The sequence below is a fragment of the Eschscholzia californica genome, unplaced genomic scaffold (genome assembly GCF_041429995.1).
Source record: "Eschscholzia californica isolate CP2 unplaced genomic scaffold, dmEscCali1.0.p SCAF_6, whole genome shotgun sequence".
NCBI classification, from domain to species: Eukaryota; Viridiplantae; Streptophyta; class Magnoliopsida; order Ranunculales; family Papaveraceae; genus Eschscholzia; species Eschscholzia californica.
The window spans coordinates 39,972,423-39,993,245 of record NW_028238483.1 but is presented as its reverse complement, the minus strand read 5'-3'; the positions used below and the strand labels follow the sequence as shown (position 1 = coordinate 39,993,245).

The 20,823-nt window shown below is 36.8% G+C and overlaps 3 protein-coding genes across 5 annotated transcripts; 1 reads left to right on the top strand and 2 right to left on the bottom strand.

Moving 5' to 3' along the window:
• The first annotated feature begins 1,230 nt into the window (after positions 1–1,230).
• LOC147534783 (aluminum-activated malate transporter 9-like) lies at positions 1,231–4,321 on the top strand. Its single transcript, XM_086650769.1, has 6 exons — positions 1,231–1,975; positions 2,386–2,526; positions 2,610–2,879; positions 3,027–3,166; positions 3,264–3,410; positions 3,509–4,321. Exons 1-6 carry the CDS (start codon positions 1,642–1,644, stop codon positions 4,139–4,141), a joined length of 1,665 nt encoding a protein of 554 aa, XP_086506895.1. The 5' UTR covers positions 1,231–1,641; the 3' UTR covers positions 4,142–4,321.
• Positions 3,153–16,073, bottom strand: ATIM (timeless family protein). 3 transcript variants are annotated; one of them, XR_015228332.1, is made up of 22 exons: positions 15,651–16,073; positions 15,335–15,487; positions 15,074–15,233; positions 14,349–14,667; positions 13,687–13,824; positions 13,416–13,608; positions 13,186–13,316; positions 12,031–12,243; positions 11,357–11,523; positions 10,208–10,286; positions 8,556–9,104; positions 8,099–8,463; positions 7,748–7,843; positions 7,547–7,651; positions 7,035–7,295; positions 6,281–6,349; positions 5,976–6,197; positions 5,629–5,757; positions 5,446–5,556; positions 4,585–4,862; positions 4,421–4,486; positions 3,153–4,112 (listed from the first exon to the last, which is right to left on the bottom strand). XR_015228332.1 is itself a non-coding variant. In XM_086650768.1 (21 exons), the coding sequence occupies exons 1-20, from the start codon at positions 15,751–15,753 to the stop codon at positions 4,598–4,600; spliced, it is 3,828 nt and encodes a 1,275-aa protein (XP_086506894.1). In that variant the 5' UTR covers positions 15,754–16,073; the 3' UTR covers positions 4,284–4,486; positions 4,585–4,597. The 3 variants fall into 3 exon arrangements, 1 of the variants encoding a protein (XP_086506894.1); XR_015228333.1 differs by having other exon boundaries at positions 4,425–4,486; XM_086650768.1 differs by lacking the exon at positions 3,153–4,112 and having other exon boundaries at positions 4,284–4,486.
• A 578-nt stretch (positions 16,074–16,651) lies between these two features.
• Positions 16,652–20,680, bottom strand: LOC147534781 (WRKY transcription factor). Its single transcript, XM_086650767.1, has 2 exons — positions 20,391–20,680; positions 16,652–19,228 (listed from the first exon to the last, which is right to left on the bottom strand). The coding sequence occupies exon 2, from the start codon at positions 18,955–18,957 to the stop codon at positions 16,999–17,001; it is 1,959 nt and encodes a 652-aa protein (XP_086506893.1). The 5' UTR covers positions 18,958–19,228; positions 20,391–20,680; the 3' UTR covers positions 16,652–16,998.
• Between the last annotated feature and the right edge of the window lie 143 nt (positions 20,681–20,823).

Genomic DNA, 20,823 nt, shown 5'->3' with positions numbered 1-20,823 from the left:
GTTCTTTTCTACAAATGGAGTTCAATTTAATTTCTACACCCCTTTGGTGCAGGGGTTAGACACCTCTCTTAAGTCCATGAAGTCGTGGGATCGAATCTCGGTTTGAAACAGTTTGCCATCAAAATTTATCTCATGTAAATTAGGCAATATATATAATAAATAATATAATAAATTTGTCTGGCTTTAGCCTCTTTCTTAAGCCTCTTTCATTATGGTTTAAATTAGGCAGTTAATGTGCTCATCACATCTTCATGATGTATCAATTGCTTATAACGACTAACGTAGATCGTAGTCGATTTCTCACAAAAAAAGAATGAACATCTTTCATTTAATACAAAATTATTCTTAGTCAATTACTTTGAGCATCCCTAATCTCTATTTTTTGTTGTTTTATCTTGAACCCAATTAATCTTTGGTTGGGAGCATGCAAATACAAAAATGCCTCCAAAAATAAGAAATGCACAATGAAAAATTGAATAGGGACTAACCACTCATTATGAGATGTTTTGTGGACCAATAAACCTCTGATAGGGCAAACTAGACCTTAAGAAGATTAGATAAATTTATCAATTTCATATATTATGATTGGTCAAGGCCGTAAATTACAGAATTAGTCAATAAATAATGGGCGTACACTCCCATAAAATCTACTAAATGATAATTTGACTGATATTCTACAAGTTTTTACTTAAAAGGGTATTTCTCTATTCAAGCTCTTTATATGCTACTTCTAATCAATACATAAAGATAAGAATCATTGCTAGTGTCACCCAAGTTTCAAATAGAGATGACTACTTATGATTTAGATGGCTTAAAAGTTTCAAATAGAGATGACTATTTAGATAGTAAAATACATATCTATACATATGTATATATTTTTTTTATAACCTTGTTAACTCAACCCAACTATTGTGCACTTCACCAATCCGAAAGAACTTTGAAGTTTAACGACATATTTCAACTTTGGTAGTTCTGAGAGGATTCGAACACGTGATATGTAGAAAATGACTCGCGATTGAACCAATTGAGGTGGCTCTCTCAAGATTGTATTATTTATGCAAATATTCTATTTCTCGATTTATATTACATTATTGATGTGCAAGCATCTCTATACTTTCTCTCTCTCTCATCCATTTTTTATCCATCAAACATAATCTATTCTCTTCCAACATGTTTATTCTTTGCAAATACCAATTATATATAATATCCCCTCTGCCTTCACATACTTTCATTACCCTATCTCCTAGCTAGGCTAGCTACTTGCATGCATGCATGCACGCAACAACTTACAACTTCCACCTTACAATTCATAATCACTCTCTACTCCTTACTTCTCATTTCATTACTTCAATTCCTCCAAAAACTTATATATATATTCACATTTCTACCACTTCTCAACTCAAATATTAATCTCTTAATATTTCCATCTTTTATCGTCTTCGTCCCTTCCCATCACATCTACCTGTTCATTGTGTGCAAATTACAAGAAATATATATTTAGTTTTCGATCTAGAGTCCATCATTCCATTTGGGTTGTCTTAAATATTTTTATATTCTACCGATTGCAAAAAGAGCGAGTAGGGTTTTGAGGCCCTGAACTGTTTCGACAAAACGTGGTGAAAATAACAATTACATTGGAGAATGAATGGAAAAGATGGTAGTGTTGAAATCAACATGCCAAAGATTACTAAGAAACCAACCGATGGGCTCATCGGAAAGAAGAATTCAACAAGTGAGAAATGCGAAAATGGATCATTAGGTTGCTTATCAACAACATCAATATGTAAGGAATGGATTCTTGATGTTTGGAAATTTGCTAAAGAAGATAAAAATAGAGTAATATTCTCATTAAAAGTTGGATTGGCTGTCCTTCTTGTATCCTTGCTAATACTTTTTCAAGCACCTTATGAAGTTTTTGGCACCAACATTATCTGGTCTATTCTCACTGTCGCAATTATGTTCGAATACACTGTCGGTACGTACCTATAAATATATAATTAATCCCTTACAAGTTTTAGAATGATATAATTTCTGTAATAGTAACCCCCTTACAATATTTCATGTAGCTTTATATTTCATTTACCATATCAGAATAAGTATAGTATTCTCAAGAAAAGGTGTATCGTGGGAAAATCTATAGCTATTATTTGGGCCTAGACATCAGAGAACTGAGACCAAAATTGTTAAGAAAAATGTTATTTGGCCTGACAAAAAGCGACCGAGTGGTCGGAATAAGGTAAATTGTTGACCTAATGGGTAAAATTTGTCTTTTCGGTCTACTTTTTGTCAGGATTGTTGTATTATTAAGTAGCAAACGGATGGTTTTCTAATTACATAAGATCCTTCGTCATCTTCCACCGCTAATTTTCTCTATGTTGATAATAGGAGCGACTTTCAATCGAGGATTTAATCGAGCTCTTGGGAGCTTACTTGCGGGAATCCTCGCTGTTATTATTGCTCAGACAGCATTATCAAGCGGTCATGTGGCCGAACCTTTTATCCTTGGCATCAGCATCTTTGTTGTTGGTACGTATATCATATTAAAGTTTGATAAGAGAATATAGTTCAGATTAGTATATGCGACCCTTATACCATTGTATGCGAAACAGGAGCTGTGACATCATTCATGAAGCTATGGCCATCATTAGTACCTTATGAATACGGGTTTCGGGTCATACTCTTTACCTTTTGCCTGATAGTTATATCAGGTTACCGGATTGGTAACCCGGTTAGGACATCCATGGAGAGACTTTATTCGATAGCAATTGGAGGGTTCATAGCAGTTCTTGTTAATGTACTTATATTTCCTATATGGGCTGGGGAACAACTTCACAACGAGTTAGTCAGCCACTTTAACTCAGTCGCTGACTCCCTTCAAGGTACAGATCAAATTTTAATTCTATAATGTGACAGATTTGTACGTACAGAAGGGTTTACACACAAACTCATTTTTTTTTACTACAACACTTGTAGTTGTGTCTAACTATGTTCTGTGTTTCTTTCTGTTTTATGGTGATGCCTATCAGAATGTGTAAGGAAATACTTAAACGATGATGGATCGAATCACCCAGAGTTCTCCAAGATGGTAATGGATGAATTTCCAGATGAACCTTCTTACAAGAAATGTCGATCAACACTGAACTCATCAGCTAAACTTGAAACATTGGTAAAGATCTTATATATGTTTTTGTACTGTAATTTTTCTATATATTATGATTATATTGTAGAGGGAATGACTGGTTATCTTTTTACATAAATTGTAGGCAAGTTCGGCGAAATGGGAACCACCACATGGAAGGTTTAGTCATTTTTTCTATCCATGGTCGGAATACGTTAAAGTCGGGGCAGTTCTCCGGTACTGTGCTTACGAGGTTATGGCTCTTCATGGTGTTCTCCATTCTGAGATTCAAGTAACTTCATATCATCTTCTCCCTTTGATCCTTTCTTCTGTATTGTTGTTTGATTTGGCTTTATAAAAGATCTGAATTATTTTTGTTATTACTCTCAGGCACCATATAATCTTCGAATTGCATTCCAAACAGAGATAGCAGAAGCAAGCGAATTAGCAGCGGAACTCGTTAGAAGTCTCGGCAAAGATATAAATAATATGAAACATGCCCTCCAAACTACATTACTGAAAAGACTTCATGCCTCCTCCGAACGCCTCCAACGTGCCATCGATCTTCATTCCTATCTACTAACGACATCGAATCATTACCATGAAACTCCCACAGTCGATTCCTCATCTAAACCACTTGCTACTACCAAAATCTCTCATACTCTTTCATCTACTTTAAGCAATGATCTCTCTAACTATATACTTGGTCTAAACAAGAACAGGGGTTCTAATGACCAAGAAACACCAAATCTTGTACAGATTCAAAGCTCTGAATCTTATCATGAATCAATGAAGAAGCAACAGAGGAAACTATATTCATGGCCGTCAAGAGAAGTCGATGGTTTTGAGTTAGAAGGTGGAGTAGAAATGGATTTTCTTCCAAGAATGAAAGCATTAGAGAGTACTGCAGCATTATCACTAGCAACGTTTACTTCGTTGTTGATTGAGTTTGTTGCTCGACTTGATCACTTAGTTGAAGCGGTTGATGAACTTGCTAAAATGGCAAAATTCAAGAGTTACTAGTTTATTAGATTTCACCTGGTAATATATTTGATATAGTACTGTAAATTAGGTTCTAAGATCAAGATTATGTGAGTCAAGATTATGCGAGTCGGGCAAGGGGTTTATGAAGGAAAAGAAATGTAAAAGAAGATAAAGTAAGGTGTTATAATCAACAAGAAGATAAACTCGTATTTATTTGAACTATTGCGAAATCATATCTGCTATAATACTATTGAGACAATGGAACTTCTTTAAAAGAAGATGTATGAAAACTATACAATAGTGTTTAGGGTTTAGTACCTACACAGAGGGATCCCATTTACGATTTGTCCTTCCTAATACCAACAAAACTGTAAAAGCTCAAACCTGCAAAAAGAAACATGATAGGAATAGTGAATCTCTTTTCTAAAGTTTCCTTCCTTAAATGGCACACTAACAATGGACAGAAAGGGTCTTAAACTCACCATGCTAATAGTCTTACTCATCATCCATATCAATTACCATCTTCATTTTCCTTCTTAATACAACATTTGTTGAAGCAATTGGTTCTAGATCATCACCCGAGTCCTCCAACTCATCTCGCTTTAGCTGCCGTGGAACTTCATCATTTGCATTATCCAAGAGTGCACTACCTGCCTTATTTTCATCGTTAAGAGCTATTGTCGTACCATCCATGTCAGAGACATTGTTCTTGACATCTATATGTGATGAGCTTGACTTGTTGATAAGCTTACCCTTGTCTCTGAGAATGGTGATCAAGAAACAAAAGCATGTTCAGCCGTGTGCTAGTGTCAAGCACATGAAGAAAAATAGTTCATAAAGAATCAATCACCAGTCTAATATCCTGACAGATTTGTAAGCGACAATAATTCCATATGGAGATAACTAAAACAAACGTACTCGTCCTGTATACTCTTCCGGGCACCTAATTAGTTGGGCTAGGGGATTGTGAATTGGGGCTTACGCCTGGATTAGCCAAACTGGAACCCTGAGTTTTGGCCTAGTCAGTCCCATTTGTGGTGGTGGGCTGGCGCGGGCTCCGCAAACTCGCGAGCCTAACTCAGCAAAAAGGGTGTATCCTTTGTTTACCCACTGAAAATTTGGCTTTTTCCCCAAATTGTTTTACTATTCAATATTCATTTGAACCTTCATAATCCAATAGAGACAAAACGATGGAAACTAGCATCTAGAACAGTTGAAGTCTGGGGGCCATTTTACATAACACTAGCTCCACCATTCAAGTTTCACCTCTTAATCCAAATGCTTATTCGAAGATGCAAAAGATAGTATAACAAGTTCCAATCATATTTTAGAAAAGAACAAACCTTATAATTTCATTTTGAAGCGTCCCATCGATTGTTTTCTGAGTTTCCTCAATTGAGCTAGTTGTGCGCTTCTCACGCCGTGTGATTGAAGAAAGTTTTTTTCCACTTCTCCTATATCATATGAAATAAGTTTAAAAATGAAATGATAACTCCGTAGATAGCTGTCAGTCGAAGAATGTTTACCCTAAAATAGAGCTTAAAACTTCATCGTCGTTGTCATCTGCTGGTGATGTGGTCTCAATATCCTGTTCAGCAGAAGCAGCAGAAGTAACTCCTTCACTGAATATCATTCTGTTCTCAGTCTTTTTGCTCCTGAAAGTTAGTAAGAACTAGGTCATAAAGAGGGATTGTCTACTACTCCGGTAACTGGTAAAACTCTGAGAATAATATTATGAGTACAAGCCACTATTTTCCAACTTCAAGAATCAAATGAGAACGATTTTGAACCTTAGAAGCCACGAGGCCACGATATATAACTCAAGTAGTATTATGCAACTTAAAGAAAATTTATCCACAAAGAAGCACAATACCTTTTCTTTAAGTCTAATAATGTTTCTTCATCAGATTCTACTTCATCTATGATTGTGTCATCAACATCCTCATCTCTTAATTGCATCTCTGCTTCAGACGACATCTTTTCTTTTATCAAACCGAGCTGCTTGAGTTTACGAGAAACTTGGGCTGCAGTAAATGTATTATCAGCACCCAATGAAGTTGCTATCATGTGACTACACCTTTTATGATGTTTAAACCTGCAAATAGCAAATCCGAATCTGAGTTTCATAAAAATGCAGTCAAGGATTGCATTTATTCTTAAAGTCTAAGAATTACTTACTGCTCATATAAATCCTTGACCATCATCTCCTGTTCTTTGCTGAAAGCACGCACTCTTTTCCTAGGACGACTGAACACAAACACCAGAAAGATGTTAGGCCACCCAAAATGGGAGAAAACCTATCTTATAAAATTAACAGTTCCTCTACAAAAAAAGGCATTCTGCCAGGGAAGACCTCTCATACAACGGCTAAAAGCCTCCAAATCACATAAACCCTTCCCAAGGCATAACTTAAACATCTTGAGTGATTTCCAATAGACCCACTACCCTTGAATTAACATGGAAAACTTGCAGATCCTGTATCTGTTTAAACCAGACTTATATATGTGAAGGGGAATGCTACAATCACTCAGAACTCTACTCAGAGCCTTAATGCATTATAGTAGAGCAAGGAATGAAATTTAGGTAGGGATGCAAACAAAAATATTTCGGTCATTTCAGAGTTTATTTCCTTTGACAAGGCATTGTTAAGAGAAACTTAGTTAAATTTTGGTCTCAATGGACATTTCGATAGGCATGGAAATGGAAATACTCGAAATTTAATTCCTTGCCAAGCAGAGTAGGTACTTCTATTTTCAATCATTAGGAATGTAAAAAAAAATGGATGAAGTACGTGGTCAAGATGCAACATTAGCTTTTGAGGCGAACTTTGAGTAAGACTTCAAGGGAAAGAAGCATTCTCATCTGTTTAGGATTAAATATGCATGCAAAGGACGCAAGATGAATTAACTATGCATATCAAAGCAATACTTACCTAGACTGTTTGAGGAGAGAAATTCTCTCTAAATCTCCCAAGCCACGAAGAGTAGAGTCACTTTCAGAAGCCTGTCCTTTGGTCCCGATTTGATCAGCATCTCCTTTATGAAAAGAATCATCGACGCGATGTATTCTTTTCTTTGATGCAACCTTGAGTCCTAGCTGTTTAAGTTTATTTGAAACTTGAACTGGGGAAACTCCACCATCAGGGTCAAGGGCTTCTGCAATTAGACGGGAGCAACTCCGTTCATCTTTATACCTAGAATTGTCACATCATTTCAAAACAGGAGTTAGGACTAAACTGATGTAGGAACATCACCGGTAGCGCTAACTGACTCTGTGATAAAGCAACATAGACTTATGCATTCACTTTAGACAGCATAGAGAAAATCAAGATTAAACTTCACTGTTCAGTAGCGAAAAGTATCTGCTTTTGGAAGTTCTTGAAACTCAATGTTTTCAACCAAAAAAAAAGAAGTTCCTTACAAACTGAAAAACCTAAATACTTACTTCTCATATAAACTTTTAATGTTGGTCTCCATCTCCGTATCAAAAACAAGTCTTTTCTTTCTCTTCGGAACTCTAAGAGATTCATGCCCTGATGAATGCTCCTCACTGTTACAGCGAGAAATAAAGAATCAGGATTTTCTAGTACCATTCAAAAAAGGGAGATGGAAATTGAAATCTATATAATGCTGGATAACTTCGTACTTGAGAGCATCATCCAAGTTATTATTCTCCACTCCGTCACTGTCACTGCCTGATCTGGACTTTCTTACCTTCTGAAGCTTTGCCTTATCTTTTTCCCTATGCAAAATGATGAAAAGCATTATCTTTAGCACCTATAAGCTTTATGCATCAATGATCTGCTTCATAAAGTTTTCTCGAGTTTTATTTCAACAGAGAAGAACATGACACATCTCAGTACTAACTAAGATCTAGGTAAATCTTACAAGCTAGAATAAATCAATAATTATTCTAAAATCAGTTTATCATCAAATGTTCCACAAAAATAAGCCAACGATGACAAAGATAAATTTGAGATCAGCAGACAATTCTTACTTTTGATAGCTGTGTTCCTGTGATATCCCAAGATCAAATTCATCATCACCTAGTGCATCTGCTATGCTTCTTCTCCCTGTTCCTCCCAGGCCTTGTGAGGGACCAGTTTCTCCTTCATTACCCCAGTTTCTGCTTTCTTTCCTCAAATTGCCGAGCTCATTTAGCAAGGACTCAGAATTAATGTAGTGGCATTCTTTGCGTGTCTTCCAAAAGAGAATGTCCACGAAAAGAAGAGGCTGTCTCTTCATTTTCCTTAGCATTCTCCTCACTAGATCGGTAATAAAAGAAATTATATTTTCATATTCCTTTCGTGTAGATAATTTTTGCTCAACCAGGATATCGTTAAATGTGCTTAGGATAGAGAGCTGCAAAGTAAATCAACAAAGAAACATATCATTAAATATAATTCCAAGTTTCATGTTCTGCAATTGTGGTAACAAAATTTATTCCAAGTCACCTGGTATAACATCGGTGAAAGCTCCATATCTTCAGAGATCCTCCGCAGCATGCTTAGTATGAAGTGATTTGTACTGGTAGAATTGGTTTTGTAAAACCTCAAAAGCCAGCATAACTTTTGGATGACAGAGTTGTTCGCAAAAGTGGAAACCAAACTAGAAACATTAAAATCAACTTCATCGATAGCAGCTGAAGGATCATCTTCAGAAGAATCATCATTTCCACACTCGAGATCGTCAAGATTCTGAAAAGATTCTTTGTTTTCTTCAAAAGACGGGCCATCCATAACATTGGCCACATCTTCCAGGGGTCGTTCAAGCTCATCAACGGGTTGTTTAAGCTCGTCAACCAAGATGCCTTCATCTTTTTTGTTTGTTCGAGTTCCTAACAGCTCTTTCTCTGGTACCTCATGTGCATCTATTATGTTAGGTGCAGACTTCCCAAGATCACCCTCCATATCTACTTGATCATCTCCCAACTGTTCATTTACAGTAGCACTTTTATCTCCTGCTGTTTTCTTCTTTTTCCCTCTCCTTGATTTTTTAGACACCTTAAGAATACAATCATTTACAGCATTAAGAATGTAGAACGTCATATGTAAAAAGCCTGAATATAAAGGTTTCAACGACTATGGTCCTAACAGAGATGTATGATCGAATTGCAGCAAAACAGCTGAGAGGGTGTTCTACAATATGCTACAACTAAACAGTGGCCTGTGCAAATCATAGGTTACATCAATACATCTTCAATGTGTCACCTGAGCAGCATATCTAGAGTAGGATTAGGTTCTAATGTATTTTATCAAATTATACTATGTGCAATGGCTGTCTGGATGATGTTGCAATGAGGTCTCACATATGTAATCTTCCTGATCCTATAATAGCCCAAATTGCCTTCTATTAAACTTGACCAAGCACTCCAATTTGAGAAGTTCGGAACTATCTCTTCCACCACCAATGCACATTTAAGAAATGAAGATATAAGGAAAGAAGTCCAACAAAATAGTTTACAATCTTTGGATTGTATTGGATCACGAACTGCAGACTGTTAAAAGAGAAGTACTCACAATTCTCACCAAAAAAATGACACTTATATGTACTAAACACAGCTCAACTCATGAAACATATGAATGGAGAGATGGAGATGTGATTTGGAGAAGTTGATTTCTCCTGAAAAAAATGTAGTGCTGAGCTGTTGAATTCTGGTTGGAGGCTTGGAGCTTAAGGGTGCACAGATTTCAAGCGCAACGGTATATCCTACAGGTGGAAAGCTTTTGTTTTTTAAGCTTATTTCATAAGGGGAAAAAAAGGTAGCCCACAAATAGACGAATCCTAGCAGATCTGGCCCTTCTGTCGAAGAACTAAGCGAGTAATGAGCATATGACATGCTAAACAATCAACATTGCCAATGAACTTTACTTCATAGTTCTAAAATTGAACTTCTATCACCGAACAATGAAGAGAAATCCCATAGGAACGGATCTTTGAAGGCAATTGTGGGCTTAAGACAAAGTTGTGCTGCCATGGAATGACTGTTCTCTGCGACCAGGAGAAGTATATGTTGTTTATTTGCTGAATTTTCAGTGCTTTGTCAAGTCAAGTGAATTCTTTTGTATATGCTTACTACAACTATGAAATAGAAGACAAAACATACTCTTAAAGTTCCTCGTGCTTGAAGATTTTCCAAGAGCCGCAGGACAACATGTATCATTTCTACCAAATCTGCAAGATCGCTGACAATAGAAGACAAATACCAGAGGTTTTAGCTACTAGAACATATCATATCATAAGTGTACTTGTGTAATTAAGTAAGATTATGCTAATGTATAGTAAATTATGTAACATAACAATGGATACAATTTACAAAGACATACTGTTTATGCAAAATTAAAAAGTGTTTTGATATGCTAATTTCTTTTTATAAATTGTTCAGGGATATGGATTGTAACATTATAATAATAATAATTATGATTATGTTGATAATAACAATTATTATGATTACATTGAGAATAATAATTCCCTCTTCCTTAGTTTGGATCATGTAATGATCCAGATTACCACGATGTTCACAAGAAAACAGTGTTCTAATATGACGTAGATGAGGTTCCAATTCAAAAAGTTATCTGCATTGTTTAAAAAGGCGCATAAGATGCGTATCGAGGCTTACGCCTCGAGGCAAAATGTAGGTGGACCGCATCAAAAGTTATGCCTCAGTGTTGTAGTAACTTTCTTTGTTGTTCTTTAACTTCTAGAAGTAATCAAAAGGGTAGAAGTGACCGAAAGCATTCATAAGCTTTAACTTTACTATTAAAAAAATTAGTTTTCTATAGTACTACAAACAAATTCACTAAAATATACTATTAATAGAATAAAATACTATAACTATATTAAAATATATAAGATTGAAGCTACGCCTCTTTACCGCCTCGCATTGTCATAAAAATCCGCATCGAGGCGTAAAAACGCTTTTTTAAACATTGGTTATCTGTATATGTGTATGTACATGCAAGTATGCCTTTGTTCATATGGTGTTCCAGTTTTCGGTTCTAAGTTCTGGAAGGAATGTGCTTTCTTGTTTGGTCACTAACTTGGTGCTGGAAGGTAGGGCAGGGGAAACAAACTTTTTTTGCAATGAAAAATTGCACTTAACTTAGCATAGAGCTAAGATTCTATCATAAGAAAAAAGTTCCATTTTCTCTTATAACATGAAATATCCCGTAGTAGATAGTATATCCAAACTAAATAAAATATTTCCTCATGTAATATTGTAAGCTTCCGAAAGGAATAAATTTGAGAGGTATACCTTTTGGACTGTTTATGGGTGTCAAAGGATTTGAGTAGACTCAAAAGAAACTGAGTCATCCCCTGATCTGTCTGATCATAAAATATTTTATAAAGAAGGATGCGAGCTGTTTGAGTCTCTTTAGCATCTTCCGGGAAAAGCTTAAGTACCATATCTAACATACGAATCTGCATGAGACAAAAGTAAATCACCTTAATAGGATAACCAAAAGTAATTTAGCTCATTTTACTTCAGTTCCTGAATAAATTTTTGCAAGAAAACCCAAGAACATCAGGATCAGAAAATTTGCTCACTGCAGAAATGTAATAAAATTAAACAAAACCGGGCTATTTTGAATATAGCATGCTGTAGCTCACCCCTTGCTATATCCGTTATACGTTTTTTAAGGACGATAACAATAAAATTTTATAACTGAAGTTTGACTTGGAGTCTTCTCCTTTCACGTTGAACAAGATTTAGTCCAAATACAAACTCATCTATGCATTGTATCCAATAATCCAAGTGATTTTACATGTACATCATTCACATATATGTGGAGAGAAGTCACAGAACAGATCAAGATATGTACACATAAACTATATTCAATAATTGTATAACTTCCTACCAAATTCAGGAAACAATAGATGCAAGCACACAAATATTAAGGAATTCAAGAATTTATCATGCTAACTTACCATATTTTTCATAAGAGATCCTGCCACAGACAGAAACTTGTAATCATTTGTTTCCTTTAAGGCCTCAAAAGCATAGCGCCACTTAGATATGACTAATAAAAACATAGCCTCATTCAGTGTTGCTGCAATTGGTCCACAAATATTGCCTTGGAACAACGTGCTATCAGAAAATGTATTGGTAGCAGCTTCAGATGCATCAGTCTCAACTTTTGGCTGCAGTATCCATAAAATCGTTTTGACAGTTAATGTACTTAAAATGAACTCTTGAACTGGAAGTATGAAAAATTATGAAACTTCAAGAACATCACTCTCAACTTTGTAATAAAATGGTGAAGAGAGAGTTCATCAACACCAAATAGATAACAAAGAAACCATGTCCTGGTGACTTAGGAGTACTGACATCCACTGAAACTCCTTGATCAGTGATCGCAGCATTCTTGTTCAGACTAACTACCTCACCAAGATACTGAACATATGCCCAAATATATTCTTATTCCTTACAAGCATAGTTCGCAATCTATGATCCATACTCATAGATATACAGTTCCTGACACATCCCACATAAGGATCTAGGTAGATTAACAAACGGACAGTGTTTATTTAAGTTGATTTATTATGCTCGACTCTGTACACCTTCTAAAAGCTCGGGAGATTCAGTTGACATACTGTATGTCTGCATTAGCAATGAAACCATGGATTTTTCACAGAGTAAAGCAAGAGTCTGGTGCAATTCATCCTAGCTTGTCTATTACTTTGCTATGATTTAGTCAACGCAAGCAGAAAAGTTAGCTTTCGGAATTTCCATGAATCCTCTGGAGTAGTTGTTTTTCTTTGTTTTCCATGATTGGTTTGCCACTTATCAAGACAGGAGAACTAGAGAACCACATATAATTGAGCAAAAGAAATTCATCATATGAAATAGAGATCCTATTTTTTCCCCTTTTTGGGATTGATAGAGAAGATCATCAACAGTCAACATTTTACTTTTTCTAGGAAATTTTGTTTCATCCTTTTATTGACCTTTACACTTCAGATGTAAGACAGAGCGGTCGAAAGACCGCAAGTTTCGTTAAGAAAATATTAACTGGTACACCATTGGAGTAACTATAAGTCTATAAGAAAACATAAATCAGAATCACTTCTCATGAGATTCACCTCTGCAATTAGGAACTTATTATGTTGAAAAGCTTTAACAAACTGAGCAACTTGGAAGAAAACAAGAACGTCATTATTCTGAATTGTATGATGTTCTCTTATGATGTCCTCGCGAATTGACTGCATCAGAACTGATAAGAATTGTATTAGACCATAATAATATCGAGTGAGAATAATGAAAAATCCAAACAATAACCCTGCCAGAACCTTTCTCATTGCGAAAGACATACCATTGTAACCTGCAGACAAGAACTGATTTATAAAATCATGGAGCAATACTAAGATGTTCTCATTTGATGAAGTTAAGCTTTCAGTATCCGATGCAATTCTTTTCAATGGACCCCGATGAACCTTATTACATTTGACCAAGCTATCAGTAGAGGAAGTGCCTGGATTTCCCTTCAATAATGTTTTAGAACCACCCTGTTCCATTGAAATAGTTGGGTGATTAGAATCTCAGTAGAAATTTCATGCGCGTCAAATATAACTGTAGCATAGTACCATGCCAAGGCGGGTAAATGTTCCACTGAATTGTGAATGACGATCCAAATTCCGCAGCCTTGTACGCCTTCTTTTCTCTTTTTCTTCCTCCATAATTGACTTGAGAGAGTTAAGAGAGTCTTTGACATCTTTATCAACCTATTCAGTGAGACAAAAGATAGTAAGACTTCCCTTTAGAATTTCCTCGAAATGGTAAGTTAACACTACCAAATTTTATGTAACATGAAACACTATCGGATAGGACAACTTAAAAGAACCTATTACGGTACAAGGCCTACTTTGGGCACGCTAAGTATTATCTTTTATTTTCAGTTCCAACTTTTATTTTCGAGTACACTATTGTTAAATTATGCAAAAAGATGATACTGGACTAGAATAGGAAAGTATGGCCCTAACACGATTCTGCATATGTGTACCCAACATTTACATCGATTATAAAGTGACACATTTTATAACCAATGAACTAAGTGGAAGTATATCACCAGTGTATTGGAGACATGTATCCACACACGAAATAGATCTATTAAAGAAGTAACCTCGTTTTACATGCATAAGATATTGATTTATAAGTTCCCGAAAAAAATTGTGTTATTTCTTCTACTTCTTTTGGTTATTAATATTACTGAAGAATTACTTATAAGACAAAAAAGAGAAGGCCAAACCTCAACACGTTTTTGAGATGCTTTTGCTACTAATCTTGGCTCTTGCCCCATGAATAAGAAATGGAAAATTTCTAGTAAAAGCAAGTTATCTTGACGAAGATAGCCACAAGAACCACCAACATGCTGAGTGAGAACTAAGATGAGATCCATCACATTTTCATTGAATAAGAGTTCAATAAATCTATCTCTCAGAAACAAATACTGAGTGGCCGATCCCGAAACTTTCTGCTGCAGTAAGATATCCTGTATAGCTAGAATGTTACGAAACAAAGTAAGCACCAGTTGAACCAACTTCCAGTCATCCTCTGTGAATGCCTCACTGCATAAAGTTTGCATATATAAGGGTAGTCAGAAGAATAAATACAGAAAAAGACTACCGGGAATGATGGAAAGCATGACATCAAGAGATTAAAGAGAACTAGGAACTAAAAACAAATTCTGTAAGGCTTAAATCAAATGACACTATTATTACTTCCAGACAGATTTTGTGTGATCAAATGCAGGCTCTCCTTTATGGCACAAAAATATACCTTGTTACAATTACTGATTTTTACCAGAAGTGCACAATACCAGCTCAAATAATTCCTAAAACCTCTTCAAAAAAGAAACCTAAATTTTTATCAGGTCGTTTTTTCCAAATGAAATGAAAATTGTAGTTTGATTACACCCAAACCAACAAGGACCGTAGCAGAACAAAATGTACGCGCATAACAAGTATAGCTCACCGTTCTAAATTTTCCAATGGGCGTTCCAGAAGAGAGACAATCACCGCAATTGTGTCATTTCTTGTAACAGCGGCCTTTAAACCCCAGAGATGGTCTATCTGTTCATGAATATCTTTGGATCCAGGTTCAATTGGCATGGTTAAAAATACCAAAATTTTCACTACACATCCCAAAAAGAAAAAAGAACTTCAATTTTTGTTGCTTACAATCATAGAACAAACAAGGATACTAAAAAAACCCTAAATTGTAAAGAGCAAGTACCTGAAGTTATCACTAAATCGCGATCATCTTGGAAAAATTCAATGATAGGTATCAAATCTTTGGATACAATTTTCCATTTGCAAACTTGTTTGAATACATCTCTACATTGTGGATCATCTCGCCTCAAAAATCTCTGCAAATCTTTTAAATTATCTGCAAGAAAAAGGGAGGAGGGAGGGAGAGATTAATTTAACCTAGCAAACGGCATGGCCTAACACAGTACTTTCTTCAAAGTGAAACAGTTCGCTAATCCATTTCCTGACAGATTAGATTTAAGTAATGAAAAGATCGAAAGGAAGAAACTTGACCAAAGTACCTAAGCAAAATTCTGCCTTCGAGTAACCGATTCGATTGCCATCGTCATCCTCTTCGATGTTTCCAAGACCAGCACAAACGATGGATAATCCTTCCAGATCCATGTTTATTCTCTAGACTTCGTAGCAGGAATTAGGGTTTTCAGAAGAACTTCGATGGATGAGAGAGAGTGAGTGAGAAAAGGAGGGAAAGTGAGTTTTATATCGAGGAGCGATTGGCGCCAAATGACTCGCCAAGTTTTGATAATTTTTCGGGTCTTCTACGCGCCCCGGAATTTCGCTCTAAGCCTCTATAGGCGCCCCTCTTTTTCAACCAATTGTCATAGTTGGCCCATTTTGAAAATGAGCACTCCGCTCACCACTTGGTTGCCCAAGTGGTTCAAAGAGTTGACATATACTACAAAAATCTGGAGGTCGTTCGATTTCTGCAGAAGGGGGGAATCCATGGTTATTGAACTTGAGTTATTAACAGTATAAATAATGTAATAAGTATGTCGGGCTTTAAATCTCTCTCATGTTATTGGGTTTTAAGTCTCTTTCATTATAAGTTTAATTTAGGCTGTTATCGTGCTCATCACATCTTCATGATCTATCAATGCCTTATAAAAACCAATGTAGATCGTAGTCGATTCCTCAAAAAAAAAATGAAAATGACCACTTCGATTTTGAAAGGTGCAATCTGTAGTTCATTCTTTGACTGAAGAGACTCGAGAGAACTAGAGAAGCTTAAACGACCTATACTTTAAAGATCGGTTCTAAAACTCCAAATTTTAAATGATTTTATCGTTTTATTTGTTGTTTGAAAGATTTTTGAAGTGGTAAACCCTGAAAAAAAAATGTGTATTATTAATTTTCGGCTGATTTCGAGTGGGTTTAGAGCCATTTGTAACTAGTAATGGAATGAAACATATAGGAAAAACCTCGACCCCAAAACTCATCAACTGGTATACTATTTGCAGGCTGTCCCAATCAAGAAACCAGAGAGGGTGAAACTTAGTCACTCTGACAACTCCAACAATAGCACTTTTAAGAACTAGAAAAAAATACCTCATACATGATAAATCTCCATTATAACCACACTCAGAATTGACTCATCATCAAAAAAGCTGAAACCCAAATATTCACAAAAACTTAAACATTTTATATTTACATCCAATGGAAACCCTTAGTTGTCAATATAAAACCCTAAACCCCATTCATGACTTATTACCCATACAAATTGATCCATGAGAGATTTTGTATTTTCTGTCACCTGTAAATGGCAAGCAACTTAACCAACACAGTACAGATAGACAGTGGAATATCCCCTTACAAATACATAATCGAAGACGATGAGAAAGAGAGAACCGCTTACATCCAATTGTGAGGCATGATATAGGAAGAACTCGCCTGCTCTGAAGAAGCTCCTGCTGTCTGATTCTTGCCACTTGCCAGCATTGCCATAAGACTACCTCCATGTACCCTACCTTCTGGAGCTGAATCGGGACGAGGTTCCGTGTAAGCTTGTGACAGAAACTGCAAAGAGATAACAGGATGGTGCCCGCTATTTATGGCTTCAACCTGCATGTCTTGAACATTGGTGGCAACTTCTTGCACTTTATCGCAGTTAAGAGGGTTTAGATTCTGAATAGTAGGTCCCAGAGTCCCACCACCATGAATACGTTTATCCTGAACAAGAGCACTATGAGCAACACAGAGACCAGTCTTCCCTCGGGCAAATCGATCACAAGGAGTATCAGCTTGGTTCCCCAAACCAGATCCTTGCTGCCCCCAGAAGCACCTTTTACCTCCACCATGTGCCTTGCAGAAATCTGTACTTCCTTGTGCACTCTTCCCACATCCTTCAGACTTGCACCTTTTACCACCTCCATGACGGACACAAAAGTCTGTTCGTCCTCTTGCACTTTTAGTACATTCTGATATTGCACATCTTTTTCCGCCTCCATGAGCTACACAGAAAAGGGTACCACCATGAACACTCTTAGGGCAAGCTCCACCTTGGAAAGAGCACCTCTTTCCACCACCATGCCCCTTACAGAAAGGTGTACTGCCTTCTGCACCTTTAGTGCAACCGAGAACTGTGCATCTCTTGCCTCCGCCGTGAGCTTTGCAGAACATAGTACTTCCTTGTGCCCCTTTTGTGCATTCAGGGAACTGGCAACGACGTCCACCTCCATGAGAGATGCAGAGACCCGAGAAACCTTCAGCACTTTTTGTGCAATTTTCCATTTGGCATCTCTTACCACCTCCATGTCGGATACATAGTCCAGATTTTCCTCTTGCAGCTCTGGTGCAACCCTCATGATTGCATCGTCTACCACCACCATGGGCAATGCAGTAGTCTGTGCGGCCTTCGGCACTTTTCGTGCAGCCAAGATACTCGCAACGTCTACCACCACCATGAGCCTTGCAGTAAACAGTTCGGCCTTCAGCTCCCTTGTGACAACCGGCTTTCTGACACCTCCGACCACCACCATGAGCGATACAGAGACCAGAAGCACCTCTGGCGCCCTTACCACACCCCTGGAACTGACAGATCTTGGAATTTCCGCCTCGGGCATGTAAGTGAGTAAGCTCAGAACTGCAGCTGATCGAGCTTTTTGGTGTGGTCATCATGGTTGATGCAAGATCTGGAACAATTGAAATTGGACTGATTTTTCTGGGTACCTCGTTATGCATAAATGGAGGACATCCATTTCCGAGAAACCAGGATGATGTTGTTGATCCTTCATCTCTATGTGGGGTTTTCCCCATCATCATGGGCATCTTCGAGTTATTCTGATTTTGGGTTGAACCATAAGTAATACTTGTTACATCAGATTCAGCAAACCCTGTTGAGAGACTCAATTCAAGGGCAAGCTTGGGTTTCACTGCCAGGGTTTTGTAAGAATTGGAAGGTTTCTTTGGAGTGGTAGATTTTTCATTGCCAAGATGGAGATCAAAATCCAAATTGATATCCATGGAAGATTCCTCGTCAGTTTCTTTAGCTGAAGATATGGTAGTACAAGCAGTTGCGGAACTTCCCTTGCTGTCTGAGGAACTTGGAGAACGACCTAGCCTGAGGAAAAGAGAAGAACCATCCTCTGCTCCTTTCCTTTCATCCATCACATTCCACTTCCTCTTAATTCCTTTTGACGTGGAACCATAAGGGACGGAACCACTAGGGGAGTCGAGTCTCAAAACAGTGTCCGCGCAAATGTTAGTCGTAACTGATCCAACTTGGACATCTTTGGTCAAGTTGCTAAATGCATTGAATGATGGGTTGGTCAAGAAGCCCAAATGCTCAAACCTACTTTTATTTGTATCCATATGCTACCTAAATAACAACTGAACTTCTGATCTAAATCAAATCTATGTATTTACAAAAGAGCAGTCTACTTTATTCCAAGGTTAGAAAAGAGAAGCAAAATAGAAGTTAGAAGAAGATCTCAATAAAAGTCATCCCACCCCCACTAACAAATCCTGATGTATCACAGCGATCCATTTATGAAATAGCAGAAAACGCGCAATTAATCAAAAATAGGAGGAGAAGTCAACATCAATTTATATGTTCACAATAGCGTCATTGCAGTTAATCACCCTGTTCCATTAGAAAAACATCTAATTAGCGAAACTATTTAATAGCCTGGGATAAGTCAATACTAGGTTTTAAAACATGAAATCAAAGATAACGATTACTTAACAAAAGAAAAAGATGCTGCTAATACTTAAAGAGTAGTTGAAATAAAACAGGAACTCAATACAACAAGAGGAACGTGAATTTTGCTTCAGAACAATGAGCAACAATAGAAGAAGGATCACAACCAAGAGATAGTTAAAGACAGGAGATTTCATTAGTAACAATTCTAGGAACATAATAAAGACTATTTGTGAGAGATGGATGTTTATAAGTTGAGAGTCTGAGGACTCATATAGCAAGATTCAAGAGTTCAACTCCGTTGCATTATACACCAAAAGGTGAAAAACTAGGAACTTGGAGAACCTGTATAATTTGTTCAGTGATTCCATATAGAACCATAATCTGCATTAGTAAGGTCAGGTAGGAACCTAGTTTACCATTTTTCTGCAGGTTCCCTAAAATCAGCTAAGGTTTAGACTGCTAACAACAAGATACAGGTGATGCATGCCTTGGCGATGGTACAGAGAGTTGATCTAGATAAATTTGGTACAGTACAACTATTTCTAACATTTAAACCCTAAAGACCATCTAAAACCTCAAGAATCTAGAATTTAGATCATACTTGGACAGAAACAGTCCAAGTTAATTAAGCCTAAAGGGAGTAGAATTCAGTAATTAATTATACCATATAATCGGCTAATAACTCCCAAATCGGGATTAAAGAAGAAAAAATGAAGAAAATACCAATTGAGGCAAAGATCAAAGAAGATCAAGGCAAACCCACCATAATCCTCTCGCAATTCAAGCTTAGATACAATTTTACTTATGACTTCTAAAACTCAGGAATAAAAAAAACTCAATCAAAATTGACAAGAAGAAACTAACTATCTACACAATCAAAACTCAAAATTTGAACAAAAATTAACCACAGATAAGCTCAATCATGCATAAACTCATCTGAAACTAAACAAAATTGGCATAGCTAATACTAACAAACAGAAATTAAAATGAAAAATCACAAATTTCTGAATCAAAATCACATATCAGATCATATAGAGATGGAAAAAAGACAAACAAATATAAATAATAAAGGAAAATTTCAAACTTCATAGATCCGAAGTACCTTGAAAAATCGGTAAGTTTACGATCGAAGTTGTTGAGAGATAATCTTCTACTTGTTGGCGGCTAAGCAAAGAGTATCAAAATTAGGGTTTCAAATGCTGGAAAAACAAGAGAGAGAGAGAGAGAGAGAGAGAGAGAGAGGTGAAAATGAGGAGGAGAAAGAGACAGGTATTTGGCGATGGAATTGATGGAAGGGGGAAATGGGTGGAAATAACTCCAAATGAGAACAAAGAGCGCACGTTAAGAAACAAAAGGAGGCGTACGTTAAGAAGGCAATAAAGCGGTTGCGTTATTTCGCGGTTGAGATGGACGGTTGGATGTTATTGTTTTTCTTTGTCGACGTGGCGATACCGAAAACGCGAATGGTTTTACACGTCATTCGTGACATCACCTAGTACACGTTGTCAATGGCTAGTCACTGCCTCACCGCTCGT

Coding starts and splice junctions, on each gene's coding strand:
- LOC147534783 (XM_086650769.1), top strand. CDS start 1,642: ATGAATGGAAAAGATGGTAGTGTTGAAATCAACATGCCAAAGATTACT. Junction 2,880..3,026: donor AGTCGCTGACTCCCTTCAAG/GTACAGATCAAA, acceptor GATGCCTATCAG/AATGTGTAAGGAAATACTTA. Junction 3,411..3,508: donor TTCTCCATTCTGAGATTCAA/GTAACTTCATAT, acceptor TATTACTCTCAG/GCACCATATAATCTTCGAAT.
- ATIM (XM_086650768.1), bottom strand. CDS start 15,753: ATGGATCTGGAAGGATTATCCATCGTTTGTGCTGGTCTTGGAAACATC. Junction 11,524..12,030: donor GATCTCTTATGAAAAATATG/GTAAGTTAGCAT, acceptor TGTCTCATGCAG/ATTCGTATGTTAGATATGGT. Junction 7,844..8,098: donor CAGGAACACAGCTATCAAAA/GTAAGAATTGTC, acceptor CATTTTGCATAG/GGAAAAAGATAAGGCAAAGC.
- LOC147534781 (XM_086650767.1), bottom strand. CDS start 18,957: ATGGATACAAATAAAAGTAGGTTTGAGCATTTGGGCTTCTTGACCAAC.